Source organism: Hypomesus transpacificus, chromosome 5, assembly GCF_021917145.1.
Source record: "Hypomesus transpacificus isolate Combined female chromosome 5, fHypTra1, whole genome shotgun sequence".
In the NCBI taxonomy this organism is placed as follows: Eukaryota; Metazoa; Chordata; class Actinopteri; order Osmeriformes; family Osmeridae; genus Hypomesus; species Hypomesus transpacificus.
The window spans coordinates 4,853,837-4,867,122 of record NC_061064.1 but is presented as its reverse complement, the minus strand read 5'-3'; the positions used below and the strand labels follow the sequence as shown (position 1 = coordinate 4,867,122).

The 13,286-nt window shown below is 43.7% G+C and overlaps 1 protein-coding gene and 3 non-coding genes across 6 annotated transcripts; all 4 read left to right on the top strand.

Annotated features, from left to right (window-relative positions):
• The first annotated feature begins 553 nt into the window (after nucleotides 1-553).
• On the top strand, nucleotides 554-6,450 carry LOC124468117. Of its 3 annotated transcripts, none has more exons than XM_047020711.1 (9): nucleotides 969-1,105; nucleotides 1,233-1,280; nucleotides 1,498-1,606; nucleotides 1,775-3,495; nucleotides 4,083-4,141; nucleotides 5,019-5,199; nucleotides 5,459-5,635; nucleotides 6,023-6,092; nucleotides 6,301-6,450. In XM_047020711.1, exons 1-9 carry the CDS (start codon nucleotides 984-986, stop codon nucleotides 6,313-6,315), a joined length of 2,502 nt encoding a protein of 833 aa, XP_046876667.1. In that variant the 5' UTR covers nucleotides 969-983; the 3' UTR covers nucleotides 6,316-6,450. The 3 variants fall into 3 exon arrangements, with proteins under 3 accessions (XP_046876668.1, XP_046876667.1, XP_046876666.1); XM_047020710.1 differs by having other exon boundaries at nucleotides 1,233-1,388; XM_047020712.1 differs by lacking the exons at nucleotides 4,083-4,141; nucleotides 5,019-5,199; nucleotides 5,459-5,635; nucleotides 6,023-6,092; nucleotides 6,301-6,450 and having other exon boundaries at nucleotides 554-1,105; nucleotides 1,233-1,388; nucleotides 1,775-4,059.
• On the top strand, nucleotides 4,818-4,889 carry LOC124468341. Its single transcript, XR_006956159.1, has one exon. It is a non-coding gene; the product is annotated as a small nucleolar RNA Z17 (small nucleolar RNA).
• Nucleotides 5,306-5,377, top strand: LOC124468342. Its single transcript, XR_006956160.1, has one exon. It is a non-coding gene; the product is annotated as a small nucleolar RNA Z17 (small nucleolar RNA).
• Nucleotides 6,164-6,231, top strand: LOC124468340. Its single transcript, XR_006956158.1, has one exon. It is a non-coding gene; the product is annotated as a small nucleolar RNA SNORD42 (small nucleolar RNA).
• Nucleotides 6,451-13,286: the final 6,836 nt, after the last annotated feature.

Below are 13,286 nucleotides of genomic sequence, written 5' to 3'. Positions count from 1 at the left end.
TCCAACACATCTGGTTCAAATGAATAGTGGTTCTCAAGCTCTGTACAGTAGAAGCCTAGGACCAGGGATGACGACCACTGCTGTCGAATACCTCCCATCCCCACTTAGACGAGATGTTTAACAGGAGGCTATGGGTACATCATGCCTCCCACACCTCATGATTAAGGCTTTCAAAGTATTATCTATTTCATATTATATGTATATTCTGATTCCTCTCAGCCTCTTGAATTGTATTCACCCCATAGTTAGAGAGCATAGAGTTTTGCCCAGGGGCATTTACGGGACATCTATCTCATTACTCATTGCATCTCACTACATGGATGCTGTTGTTGGGCCTTTTATTGAAGGTCCATTGACACAATTTAATTTTTTACTCTATTGAATATCCATAAAGGCTATTTGTAATTTCCTCATGTGAATAATAGTTTAAATATGTATTTATTTTACATTGGGATTTTGTACTTTATGTAGCCTACGTATATTATAGAATGATACACTGGATGGTTTTCTTGTCACATTTAAAGTGCACAACGAAAAGTTTGTTTCGTGACTTTTATTTTGAAAAGATGAAAAGAAATCAACCGGAAAACAATTTTGAATCCAGACTGGCTTGGCTTCTTCAGCCTGCCCCAGTTATTTTGAATGTATTATTCGCTAGTATAACGTTTAACAAATGACTTTGATGACATTTTAGGGATCTATTTTCATTGCAGTTTCGTTGACTTGTTAGGTTGTTGCTGATTGTACTGGGTTGGAATGATCAACAGGTTACTAGAGCTACATCGGTGGTTAGCTTACTGTCTATAGCTAGCAAGCTAACAACAACAGCAAATATGTGGGGCACGCTCTCCTAACTCTATGACTCTCTCCTACTAACTCTGTCTGGTTGCCAGGTACTTGGCTAAAACTAATCTCAGTACCCCAAAATGTGTTGGGGTCTCTGATTTGTGAGATTGGCTCAGGCAGACATCCCAGGGGCGCTAATGCCAGTCAGGAGGGCTCTGGTAGATTGTGCAGTACTATCCCTACAAGATACATGCGTTTACTATCCATCTTGCGAAGGCTGTTTCTCTAGGATAAACATACATCCGACTGACACTGCAAGGTAAAGTTGAACTGTTAGCTGGAATGACAGATATGCATAGCTATGATATGTTTTGTTAAACTATATTTGATTAATCTCCACTTTCATCACTTGCTAGTTAATTGTCATGGTTTGCTTTTCCATGCAGATGCTTAAAATGTGGACACAGCTACCCGAAAGAGCAAGTTAACTACAGGTATCGACTTTCCCTGAGTGTGGTCAAAAATACCCATATCTTTGGAGTGACAGTGTTTGGAAGTTGCCTCAACCCATTTTTTGGCATACCTGCTTCTGGTTTGCAGAGGTAACATCAACATTAAATAATGGAAACATCTCAATATCCCTGGCTTTGACAAAGACAATAACGTCCTCATTGTGTTATTGACGGTGATAGTTGTGCATCTGTGTCATAGGCTTGTAGAGGGATCTGAGGAGCAGCACGGTGGACACAGCCAGGCCACACTACTCATCAAGGCTGTGAAGGACTGCTTTGTTGGAAGACATTTTATATTTGGGATCAAGGTATTGACATCACTTTGTGTGTGATTAAATGTTTAATCATTAAATAAACCTTGTGCATCACAAAACAAAACAAAAATGACAACCTGCATGCACATTAATCACATTTTTTAGGGTTAGGGTTACACGTCCACTGTAATTATTTCCTCTTTGTTCAATGTCTGCCTATAGGTAGCTGATGGCGACCGGTTGTTTAGCCCCCATTCAAGCCATCGTCCTTCCCTACTGGGCTCCAACAAAGAAGCAAGCCACTTCATCGCCAGTCAGATTACTCTCCCGTGTGCTGCGGCCCCAGGCTGTTCTGTGGTCAGTTACTACAGGAGTCTCGTTCAGCATGCAGGGGTCAACTTTGACCCCTGTGCTACATTCAGACCCCCACCATCTTCCCTGCTGCTTCTGCCCTCCACGCCCTGCAGCTTCAACACCACCCTGCCCTCCTGCCTGTGCTCCCCATCGCAGTGCCGCAACAACTCTCTCACCCCCACACCACCCTGGCAACAGTCGTTAGGGGTGGTGACCTCATCAGCGGAGCAGGATGAGGGCTGTAGTTTTGAGGAGGATGGAGGAGAGCTCACAGGCAGGCAAAGACACGCTCAGCGCCAGGAGCCTTCTGTTTGGCTGGACAGCGTCGGAGAGAAGGAACATTCTGAAGACAGGGTGTCACCTCCCACATCAACCTGCTGCCCTGACGAAATCCCCTGGGATGGAAACTGTTTTTGGAATGTTCTGCCATCTTACACGGCATCTCCTGAATCGCCTGTCCACAGATCGTCTGTACACACCACCACCACACACGCACAGCCTGCTCCACCAGTGCATGTTCACAGTGGGAATCAACCAATGAGCAACATGGTGAGGGAGTGTCTTGACAGGGTGGAGCATGTAGAGGAGAACAGCAGGTCTTTGTCAGATTCAGTGGCTTGGGAGGACATGCCCTTCTCCGAGAGCCTTGGGGAATTTGTGTGTGAAGCAGCTGGACAGTTGGACCGATTCCGTGAAAAAGAGCCAAATGTAATGACGGTAAATGGGGAAAGAAAAATCATCTCATCACATGGCTCAGATGCGAAGAAATCTTTAATTGATTCTCATGACAACACGCCGTCCTCCGCCACTTCCTGTGACGGGGCTTTGCTAGATATTACCAATACAGCTCTCGTCATCAAAAACCCTAATGTCAGCCATTCCAGTTGGCAGGCCTTCCGTGGTCTAGATCCGACAGAGAGGGTGTTTCCCGTCAGAGCTGTAAATCCAGAGCTGACTGGGGAGTGTGGGCGAGATAGTGAGCAACAGCTCGGATCACATGATGAGTACAACTGCTCAGCAGACCTTTTTCACTGTTCTCAAACAGGCACAGACGCCATCATGTCTAAGACTAATTCAGACCCAAAGGGTGGACCCGATACACTGGATTTGGATGGCAGTGTAGACAGTGCCTTGTACACATCTGAATGTTTGCACTCTCCCGACTTCATCCCGTTCTCCCAGTCTACGCCTATGGGTAAGAGAACAGCCTCTGTTGAGGTACCCTTTTATAGAGGTAGCAGCCGCACACACGCTGCAAGAACCCACATTCATAACAGACAAGAATCCAAAACAGACAGCGGTAGACACACGCCCAAAGCCCACACAAGGACACCTTGGAAGGTGGAGCCGAGACAGTTTGTGCTGGCTCAGCAGTGTCTGAGGGTACACAAAACAACACCCGGAGGAGGAGCACCAAAGAGGAGGACGAAAAGTGGAGGAGTGTGTGATTCGAGTCTGAGCACGTTCGATATTGACACTGAACTCCCCCCTACATGTAAAGTCCGGCGCTCAGTTCGTCTTAGACACAAATCCAACTCAAGCTGTGAAAGAGCCCTGCAGGACAGAGCTACAGCCCATCAACAATACAGGTCAGGACTGAAACAAAGGCTGATAGACAACTATGTTGTCATGGACCGTGATGAACTAGGTTGCAGTGAAAGGAAGGGATCTCATGAAAGGACTGCTACAGACCCTGGCTTGTCTCTATTAGAGGGTTCACTGCATGAGCAGAGTGATGCATGTGATTTGTCCCAAGACCTGTTTGCTGACTCTTTTTAAGTGTCTCAAGACTTTGAGCCTCACTTGGGGGTTTAATTTTAATGGAATATGTGACCAATAATGTGTGTTAAGACATTGTAAAAACATACTGTTTATTGTAGTAGTACATATAATACTATTTAACTTGCCAGCTTGAACAGAAAATGCTGTTGGTCAAGTCAAATTAAATTTCTGAAATGCATACATTAAATTATACTACAATGATGTAATGTGATGGTTGTATTATTAAGTCTTTCATATTAAGTCTTAAACAAAGAGTATAGAAGCACAGAAGTCAATATAAGTTATTTGCCCTAAATGTCTGCGAAAGTTCCAATTCGAAGAATGATTGCAAGTACCAAGTTACATTTGAAATATCGCGATACGTCCGTGGAAATATCTCACCCCTGCATTATAGCAGAGGAAACCCCAACGGCTCTTCCTTTCTCAACATGGCACCGAAGGTGAAGAAGGAAGGTCCGTAAACCAGTACATATATTTAATGATATATATTGTAAATTGGACACGTATGTGCGTTTTCAATACACATGTGTACCAATGTGTGTCAGGGGTGTATAATTGTTTGAAAATATTGGCCTGTGTACCTTAAATCTTACTCAAAAGAAGCCCGGTCTTGACGTTAAAAGCGCATCATGTCAGTCCGCTAGCAAGCTAAGCTAGGCTAGCCAGTTTGTTATCCAAGTATCGTTTGCTGTTACGCTTATTTCTGATCAGCTAACTAAATGTTGTATAGACAGCGTTAGTAAGTAATACTTGGCCAGAAACTACTGGCGTACGTCTTAAATTATGCTGCTAGTGATGGTCTATACAGTACCGTTGCTACGGTTGGCGTGCAAGGCCTGCATTCAGTGTCCACACGTGAATGCCTGCTAAGTTTGCCAAGATGGTTGAATGAGTGTTCCATCTCTTACTGACTTAGTGTGTAGGTAGTTAACTACCTAGATGCTTATACTGTTAATAAGTAATGCTTAGGACCATGGCCTTTAGGTGAGGGTATAAACGCAGGTTATTTAATTGGTTATTTGCAGATAGCCATGCGCTAGCTTGGATGCTCGAAACTTGGTTATCAGCAGCAATGAGATTGTGACCGTGGTCAAATAAGGCAGTTTCTCTAAGGGTTTGCAGTTCTTACGGTGCACGTGATGATTATTATAGCGATCAAAGCATGATTATACCATGATATGACCTATTGAGCTGATGCACCATATGTATTTTGTATAACGACTAGTCTTGAGTTAGAGTTGGTATCCATTAAGGTAATGAGCACATGAGAAGAAATGGATTAAACAGGATAATGACTTGCCTATCTGACCCATTGCATCTGCTCTCGCAGCGGTCCCTGCCAAGACTGAGGCCAAGTCTAAGGCCCTGAAGGCCAAAAAGGCCGTGCTAAAGGGCGTCCACAGCCAGAGGAAGAAGAAGATGAGGACATCTCCCACCTTCCGCCGCCCCAAGACCCTGCGTCTCCGCAGGCAGCCCAAGTACCCTCGCAAGAGCGCACCTCGCAGGAACAAGTGAGTGATGCACACCGATGCACTCAACTAGAAACACAACATAGACCTGTTTATGGTCAAATAAACAGACACGTGGTCAGACGTGTGTTTTGATCTTACTCGGCTTGGTGCAAATGATGGTAACAGCGATCAAAGTATGAAATGCCGTGATTCCAGTTTTATATATCACTGATGCACCCAATAGAATGACAGGTCAGGTGTTGGAGGCAAGGCACTGCATTGGGGCCCTGGTCTGATGCATGTTTTGCTCTCCCTTCAGGCTGGACCACTATGCCATCATCAAGTTCCCCCTGACGACGGAGTCTGCCATGAAGAAGATCGAGGACAACAACACACTGGTGTTCATCGTTGACGTCAAGGCCAACAAGCACCAGATCAAACACGCCGTCAAGAAGCTGTACGACATCGATGTCGCCAAAGTCAACACACTCATCAGGTACAGCTTTCAATATTATCCCAGTCAAGAGAAGTGGATGCATTTTTAATGACAATTTTTCGCCATTAGATATAATAAATAATATACTGTATTCTTGTACAGGGTCAAATTTGCCATTGTTTTGTGAATGGGTTTGGGCTCCATTCATGCCTCAATAAGCTTGTTAGATTAGTGTTGTAGACAATATGAAAACAATTTGTATTGTCCTTGGGAGATCCTGGTTCTCCTTTTGAAGTCCAGCTTGATTAATTCCCTGTGTGGATGATGTTAACATTGACATGTCTGATATGTGATGATGTCAAAGGAACCACTGACCCATGGGAAATGTAACTCTTTAACCCAGAACGGGATGAAGGGATGTGTGTTAACTTCTCCTTCTCTCTCCAGGCCTGATGGTGAGAAGAAGGCGTACGTTCGTCTGGCTCCAGATTACGATGCGTTGGATGTTGCCAACAAGGTGAGACCAACCAGCTGTAAACTGATTCACATTTGAATTAAGTACTTAATTCACCCCCTGATTAACATTCTGTGCAAATGATAGAAATAAATTTACTGTCTGAATGTTTGTGATGCATTCAAAGGAACCACTGATGCCAGCCTCCAGGCAAAGTATGTTCTTGGGATTCAGCTTCTCAGCACTAACAACCATTCTCTTCTCTTCCTAGATTGGCATCATCTAAACTGCCGTTGGAGGTGTACAAAGGAATAAATGTTTGTAAAAACTGAAATGGAGGTCTGGTCTTGTGTCTGTGTGAAAATGTCTGTACTATCAAAATATGATTCCTCCTTTTTTAAATGAATATGATCTCTGTACAGTGGTCTGAACGCAACATCATTTGTTCACACTTCTAAGGCTTGTATAAAAAAAAAAGTAATAACCAAACAACTTTAAATTTAAATTGGCTTTCTGTTCCTGGAATTCACTAGTCTTCCTTGACGAACTTCTCAACTTCCTGTCAATAACGTTTTCATGGGTGTGTTATTAAAGACAAGTCTGCACACACCAACCGCCATAGATACACCCTCATGTTCATCACTCTTAGTTCATCATCACTAAGGTGGCTCAGGGCGTGTTCTAGTCTGGGGTAGTTGGTAATGAATAAAGAGGTAATGTAGAACTGGCCCACCAAGCGGAAGGATACGTAGATTATCAGGTAGAGCAGCTTGATAAGTGAAGGGACTGGACATTCTGGCCACCCTAGCTAGCTTGAGCTGCAGTGAGATGTGGGAGGGTACTGCTGACCTCCACTAAGCTACCACCACACTTGCCACATGGTGGCGCCAGAACACTGTATAAAGGAAACATCAGAGCACCTCCAGACAATTAGTTGGTTATCAAAACTCACTATTGACAGCACTTAGGTCAACTATGGTTTTTAAATATACGCTATAAATACATAAATATTGAGGGTGTAATCTGGCACGTCTTTGTTGACTGAAAGACAGGATTGATCATACTAGACAAAGTTTTCCTCTAACAACGTTGCTGTAGCTAATTTGCAAACATAGAAGGTTGAGAATGACAGGTCTTTAGCTAAATGATGGTTATGTTCATTACTACCTTCTCTTATTGACTCAATTTGTTACACTTAATAATAACATTGGTATTGTCATATTTCAATCCAACGTTATATTCTGAACACTCGGCTTCAGTCAGTAGGTGTCACTCTTCTTTTTGTTGTTGAACAGAACATGTCTTAACTTCAAGGACAAGGTCATTTTTCCAGTGCAATTTCAAAACATTTTGTATTACTTTTGATATGTGATGCGTCATTGAGCTTATATAACCTCTTCCTGCAGCAACCTATCAAGGTAAGCAAGCATCACCTAACGCAATAATCAGAGTCATGAATCAAACAGTTTTGACAACTGGCAGTGCTTGCCCTTAGGTAAACACAAAGGTATTCCCTGACTGTTGTCAGTTACTAACAATAATATGCCATCGGGTATTTTTACAACTAAGCAGAGGCCTGAGAACTCTTCTGAAACTTATATGTAAGCTATGAAACTGAATGTTTGGTATCTCAAGCATCCTGATTTACAGAAACTGAATAGTAATGTGAACAATGATAATTGGGACAAGAGTTAACTGGTTGTTTCATATCGTGATGTCATGAGTCGTGATGACAGTGCATGAAGTATGTTGCCGTTGTTGTTTAGCATCAGTTAGCAATTCTTCGCTGTCTCACAACAGAAAAAGATATCAATAGAAATCCGGCATCCCGTCCACACCCAGCCATTAATTTACTTGGAGGTAAGTTGTTCCAGATGTCACAAACCTTTCCATATGCTGGAGTTAGCTTGTCTTGGCTCTGTCTGGTTAGTCATGCACAAGTGGGGCCAAAAGGTCAAAGATGCACTGTGTTGCCAAGCCAGCCGTGACTGTAGGGACAAACGCACACGGCGGGCATAGGGTTTCAATCCTCCAATCAAACCCAGTCAGCTGGACCAGGGAGCTCGCCGGTACTTCCACCAATTTTCTCCAGACCCTCTTGTTCCACATGGGCTCCAGAACACAGGACAGGGCATACATTGACAGAGACCTCCACAGGTCTGACTGGTCCAGCACATGAGCTAGGGCTAAATGCTCCACCAGGAGGATTGGGTTACATGAGATGTCAGTCAGCACAGAAAAAATGAGTTCCCTGGGGAAATAAGTGACAAAGTGGTGTTCACACTCCCTTTCAGACAATAGACTTGGCCATTGTTCACCAATGCGCTGGTAGATCCTTTCAGTCAACTTGTTGAGGCACTCCTTGGCAGATAGCAGACTTAAACCCTTTGAGCTGCAGTTTTCTTTGCTCTGGATTTGATTAATAAATGTACCTTGGTAATCTGGTCCTGATAATGACCTACACACCAACTCTTTCTCGCATGCGTGTGCGTGCTAAGCAGGCATGGCACCTTGAATGCGTGTTTGTGTGCAAGGGCATTTGTTTATGTGGGTCATTTGAGAAATGGCCTTGTCACACAGGCATTCCTTACTGTTCAGCGTTTCTCTGAGTTATGACTTTACTAATATTGACTCAGATCCTTCCTGAAAGGACAGGACGTGAAACCAGATGCACATTCAAGCCAGTTTGTCAGCAATCACATTGGTGACAAACTGGGTGAAAACAAAGCAGAGACTAGCCCCTTAACTAAAAATAACCACTGACCCCGGGTCAGAGGCGAATTCCCTGTAGAGGTCCTGCAGATCTTCGAACCAAGTCAGTGACTGAGATTCCTAATGATATGTGTTCCAGTTGTGTTGGTTTATAGAATCAATCACAAAAGCACGACAAGTTCCAAACAAAAACATGATAGCCGGAAATACCAGGTCCCAAGTGGGACAGTCCAAGTCAAGCAGCCTATGTACATTTGCTTGCATGTGGAACATGGAAACCAACTGTATACCACACAAGGACTGGAAAACACCCTCCATGTATTCCCAGAATTCCCACAGCAATAAAATATTGGAATGAGGAATACACACACACACACACACAACCAGCTTACAAACGCATGCCTCTGATTTATGATTAAGCAATATCTCCCATTGAAATGTTGAACCTTAAACCCACAAAGGTTGCTGTTCCGAGTGACCTTAGGCTTGGGTACACTTCGACTTTAAAATACCTTCACGCTATGGCTGTTCTCGAAAGAGAGCTTGACTAGTAACACTCAGGGAGTAGTAGAAAATACACTTCCTCTGACATGTGCTGAAGTCATCAAGAGAAGAGCAGAGGCATGGCATCTCTTCAAAGAGCAGCTTAGAGAGGGAATCCAGACCCCCAGGTCCTCGTTTCGCGTTTCAGGCTAAATCGTATTTGACCACTTAAGGCCAGAAAGCATGCATCGCCACACCGCAAACTGGTTTGAGAAGCACATGTAGTTCCTGACAGGAAGATTCTTCTTCCCCACTAAAGCCTTGAGGCATGCCACTCAAAGCAAACAAAACGGTTAAATGTAAATTGACAGGCAGTTCAAATGACAAAAAAGCCTGCAGCCCACAAATCAATAGAAAATAAACATCTCTAGGCTTCGGTTAGAATCTTCCGCTCCAGTGGCTGCACAATAAGGAACATACCAAGACATTATGTCACTGACAGTGGTGAAGCATGCAAAGCACCAGAGAAAATGTAATGACTAACATTCGTACACCTATAATTCAATTTCCTTTGTAGAAGGAGAGATTTGATTTTTGCGTTACGTCGCAATATAACATTTCCATGTAGGTTAGACGAGGGCTACACAGTGGCGCAATAGTATTATTTGACTAAACAGTTTGAGCTCTGAATCCGAACCATATAAGGTTTTCGATGATGTCTCTCACAGAGGGATAACACCATGGTCTGCTGCTGGACAGGCCTGTGGCATGACAAGAAGGCAACAAGCAGATCGTCTGGAAATCATTATGCAAAGAAGGTAAGGCACACTCTCCACAAATTCCCCCTAAAGCCACAAACGTCCATCCGCTGCTCCAGAGTCGTAAATAAAGGTCACATCTACATTCCCTGGGTTAGAACTCGGAGAAGCTCCACCAGCATGGACCAAACAGAGAAACTCAAAAGTGCCAGCAAACAAGCCAAACAGCAAACAAAGCCTTGAGGTTCTGGAAACCATCTATGAAAGGCTGACCTCTCACAGTACTGACAGTATGGAGAATAGATGGCTGGATAAAGAGGATACATTGCCCAAACCACAATAAACACCAATCAGTGTTTTCTGTTTCTATCCATTTCTTCTTTCAGTTGGAAGATGCAAATTTAGACCAATTATATGACCTGGTACAGCTAACTCTGCTGAAGCTCAGATAGGCAGGAGAATAGCTCAACAAACAGTGGATCTGGAAAATACAAACCAGGCACCAGTCATTTCCTGTAGGTGTGTACCTTTTGGCAGACCCTGTGTTTCTTTCTCACAAGTGCTGTTTGGCATTCCTAAGGAGGGCTAGACCATAGGCCAGGGCATGAGGGGGGGGGGGGATTGGCTGTGTGTGTAATGTTTGTGTGTTGTGAGTGTTTGTGTGTGTGTGTGTGAGAGAGAGAGAGAAAGACAGAGAGAGAGAGAGAGAGAGAGAGAGAGAGAGAGAGAGAGAGAGAGAGAGGTGGGTGGGTGGGGTGGTTCCTCATCCTGGGGAGAAGCTTTGTTGACCATGACTGGAGCCTGACCTGGGTTATCAGAAACAGGAGAATGACAGGGTAAACACAAAGATTGATTTGTTTCAATATCTTCTCCTACCCCTAACAATGACTGTCAAAGAAGGGCCTGTGATTTCACAGATGGGTTGTAAAAAATTCTGGGACTAAAAACCAACCTTGTTAACCATGGTTGGCTACAATCAAACTCCCTGTTTAAACAAGGCCCCTCACTGCTTTAATTGGTTCTTTCTTCAGCTTTTCTCCACTTGTGTCCTCCTTCATCTGCAGTTCAAACAAGCAGCTGTGAGAGCCTGGAAATATTTTACTAAAGGTTTTGGACGAAAATCCGAGTGCCATAGAATTTTACACAGTATTATTTTGTGCACAACTGTGTGTGTGGACAACTCTATTCTGTTTCTGCAACACACTTAGGGCCAGCTGAGCTTCCTTTAGTCAGCTACTTCTGCTAATGCTGTGCCCCAAGGGTAACCCAACTCCTGTGCATGTGTGCATGTGTGTGGACATTGCCCTCCTCTCCTGTAGGTTAAAAACCTGTTACTCTAAAATCTCTGCTCTGTCCTGGCCTTCCTGTTAAGTCTACCGTGTAATTGCTTGTCTCAAATTCAGGACCAGACCTGTCCCACACACACCCTGCTGAGACTGTGTGTGTGCGTTTGTCTGTGTATTGTACGTTTGTGCTTGAGTAGGTGGGTGGGCATGTTTTAAGCTGTTTGTTAAGATGTAGCTCATGTCTGACCGCCGGGTCTATGACAGTTGTGGTCAATATCCTGTCTCACATCTGCTACTGAATGGCTGCAGACTGGACACACAGTACAGTGACAGGAACTAAATTCCCCTTAATACCACTGCTTAACACAGCTGCTCAATTCTACTGCTTAATACTGCTGCTTAATACCACTGCTTAATACTATGTTCTTTATGCTGTGTGCTGTAGCCCAAATCATCAGTCTTGACCCCAGCCATCCTTACTTATCTTTGGTCTGTCATTTTGAAGAAGTGCCTTGGAACATCTGATACGGGAGGAAGCTGAACATTCTGCCCTGAATGAACTTGTTGAGAACTTGCTGTGTTTTCAAACTCCAATGTATTCTTGATGAGTAATGATTGAGACTCATTATAATGTTTTTCCCACATCCCATAGTGTGTTTCTGGTATTAGATGTCATGTCATGATGAATGGCACATTCGATTTCTTCTCGGAACCACTCAAGGTATAGTTAATGTGCCTAATGGAATTGATCAGGCTTACTGTTGCTAATCCCTCAGTCTACTAATTGTGATAATTACAACATGGGTGGTTAGGTCTGAGAAATTAAATACAACTTTTAACTTATTTACAAACCAAATGTTCACAACATAGCCCTCTCTTCTCTCATCTATATGTATGAACAAACTAGGAACAAATGAAGTGCAGGAATTACCTCCTCTTTGCCTGTCTCTCTCTATTTCCTCAAATACACATATGTCCATGTACATTAAACTGATTAGAGGGTTGAAACTGCCTGAACCAGGGGGGCTCACATTGAGATCACTGTGGAGTCATTAGCTCTTTGTCCACCAGCTGCTCCCCAATCTGTTTGGATCACACATCAAACATGGCCGCCGTCACCATACAGACATCCGTGATGGCGGCCCTCAGTAATGTGGAGAAAACAAAGTGGCAGAAGTGCAGGGCTCAGCGGTTAAGGACGTGTAGCTGTGGCTGCCCGTGTCAAATAGAGGTTGTCACTGATTTGATAACTCAAGTACAGGTGTAATGCAACCAATCAGAAAGTGCAAAAAGCCTTCACGTTTCACAGGATTTTTTTTACAGTAGTTGACCTAGGATTTATGTTTGTCAAACCATTCTGCATGTCTAGGCCTGGTCTACAGTACCACATGAGAGCACTCGCTGCAGAATTAGAGTTCTTTCGAGGATTCTCTGGGGTAATTTTTGCATTTGACTGCCTTTGGTTAACCTTCTGTTAAAGTACACTGATTATAGATGCATGCTACAGGGTATCGTTCCTCCTCCTCCCTCAAAATCCAACAGGAACTTTAGGTCAGCCTCGTTGGAAGCATCCACAAGTGTTTAAGGACACAGTGGGAGGTAATGAGAGGGCTTGGTGTCAATAAAAGTTCAAATGAGTGACCCTGCGGACTGAAATTGCTGGAGCCAGGGAGAGGTTATCAGAACTTCCAATGAACCATTTAGTTAACCATATATTAGCATGCATTACTCATTCTGGGTGACCTTGTGTGTGTGTGTGTTTGCATGCTGTTGGGAGAGAGATAAAGATAGCCAACTAGTGATACTGTCTACACATAGGGGACCCATACCACTTGTGTTTGTGCTCATGTCACATGTTCAGGTCTATTACACAAACCTTAGCGGCAACACAATGGCACTCGGCCTTGGTACTCTCATATGATTAATTTACTGTAATATTGATGTGTCAAGCTTCAATACCGGTTTATCTTTGCGGGCTACTTTGACAAGGCATGACATTAAATTTTCAAAAGGACACC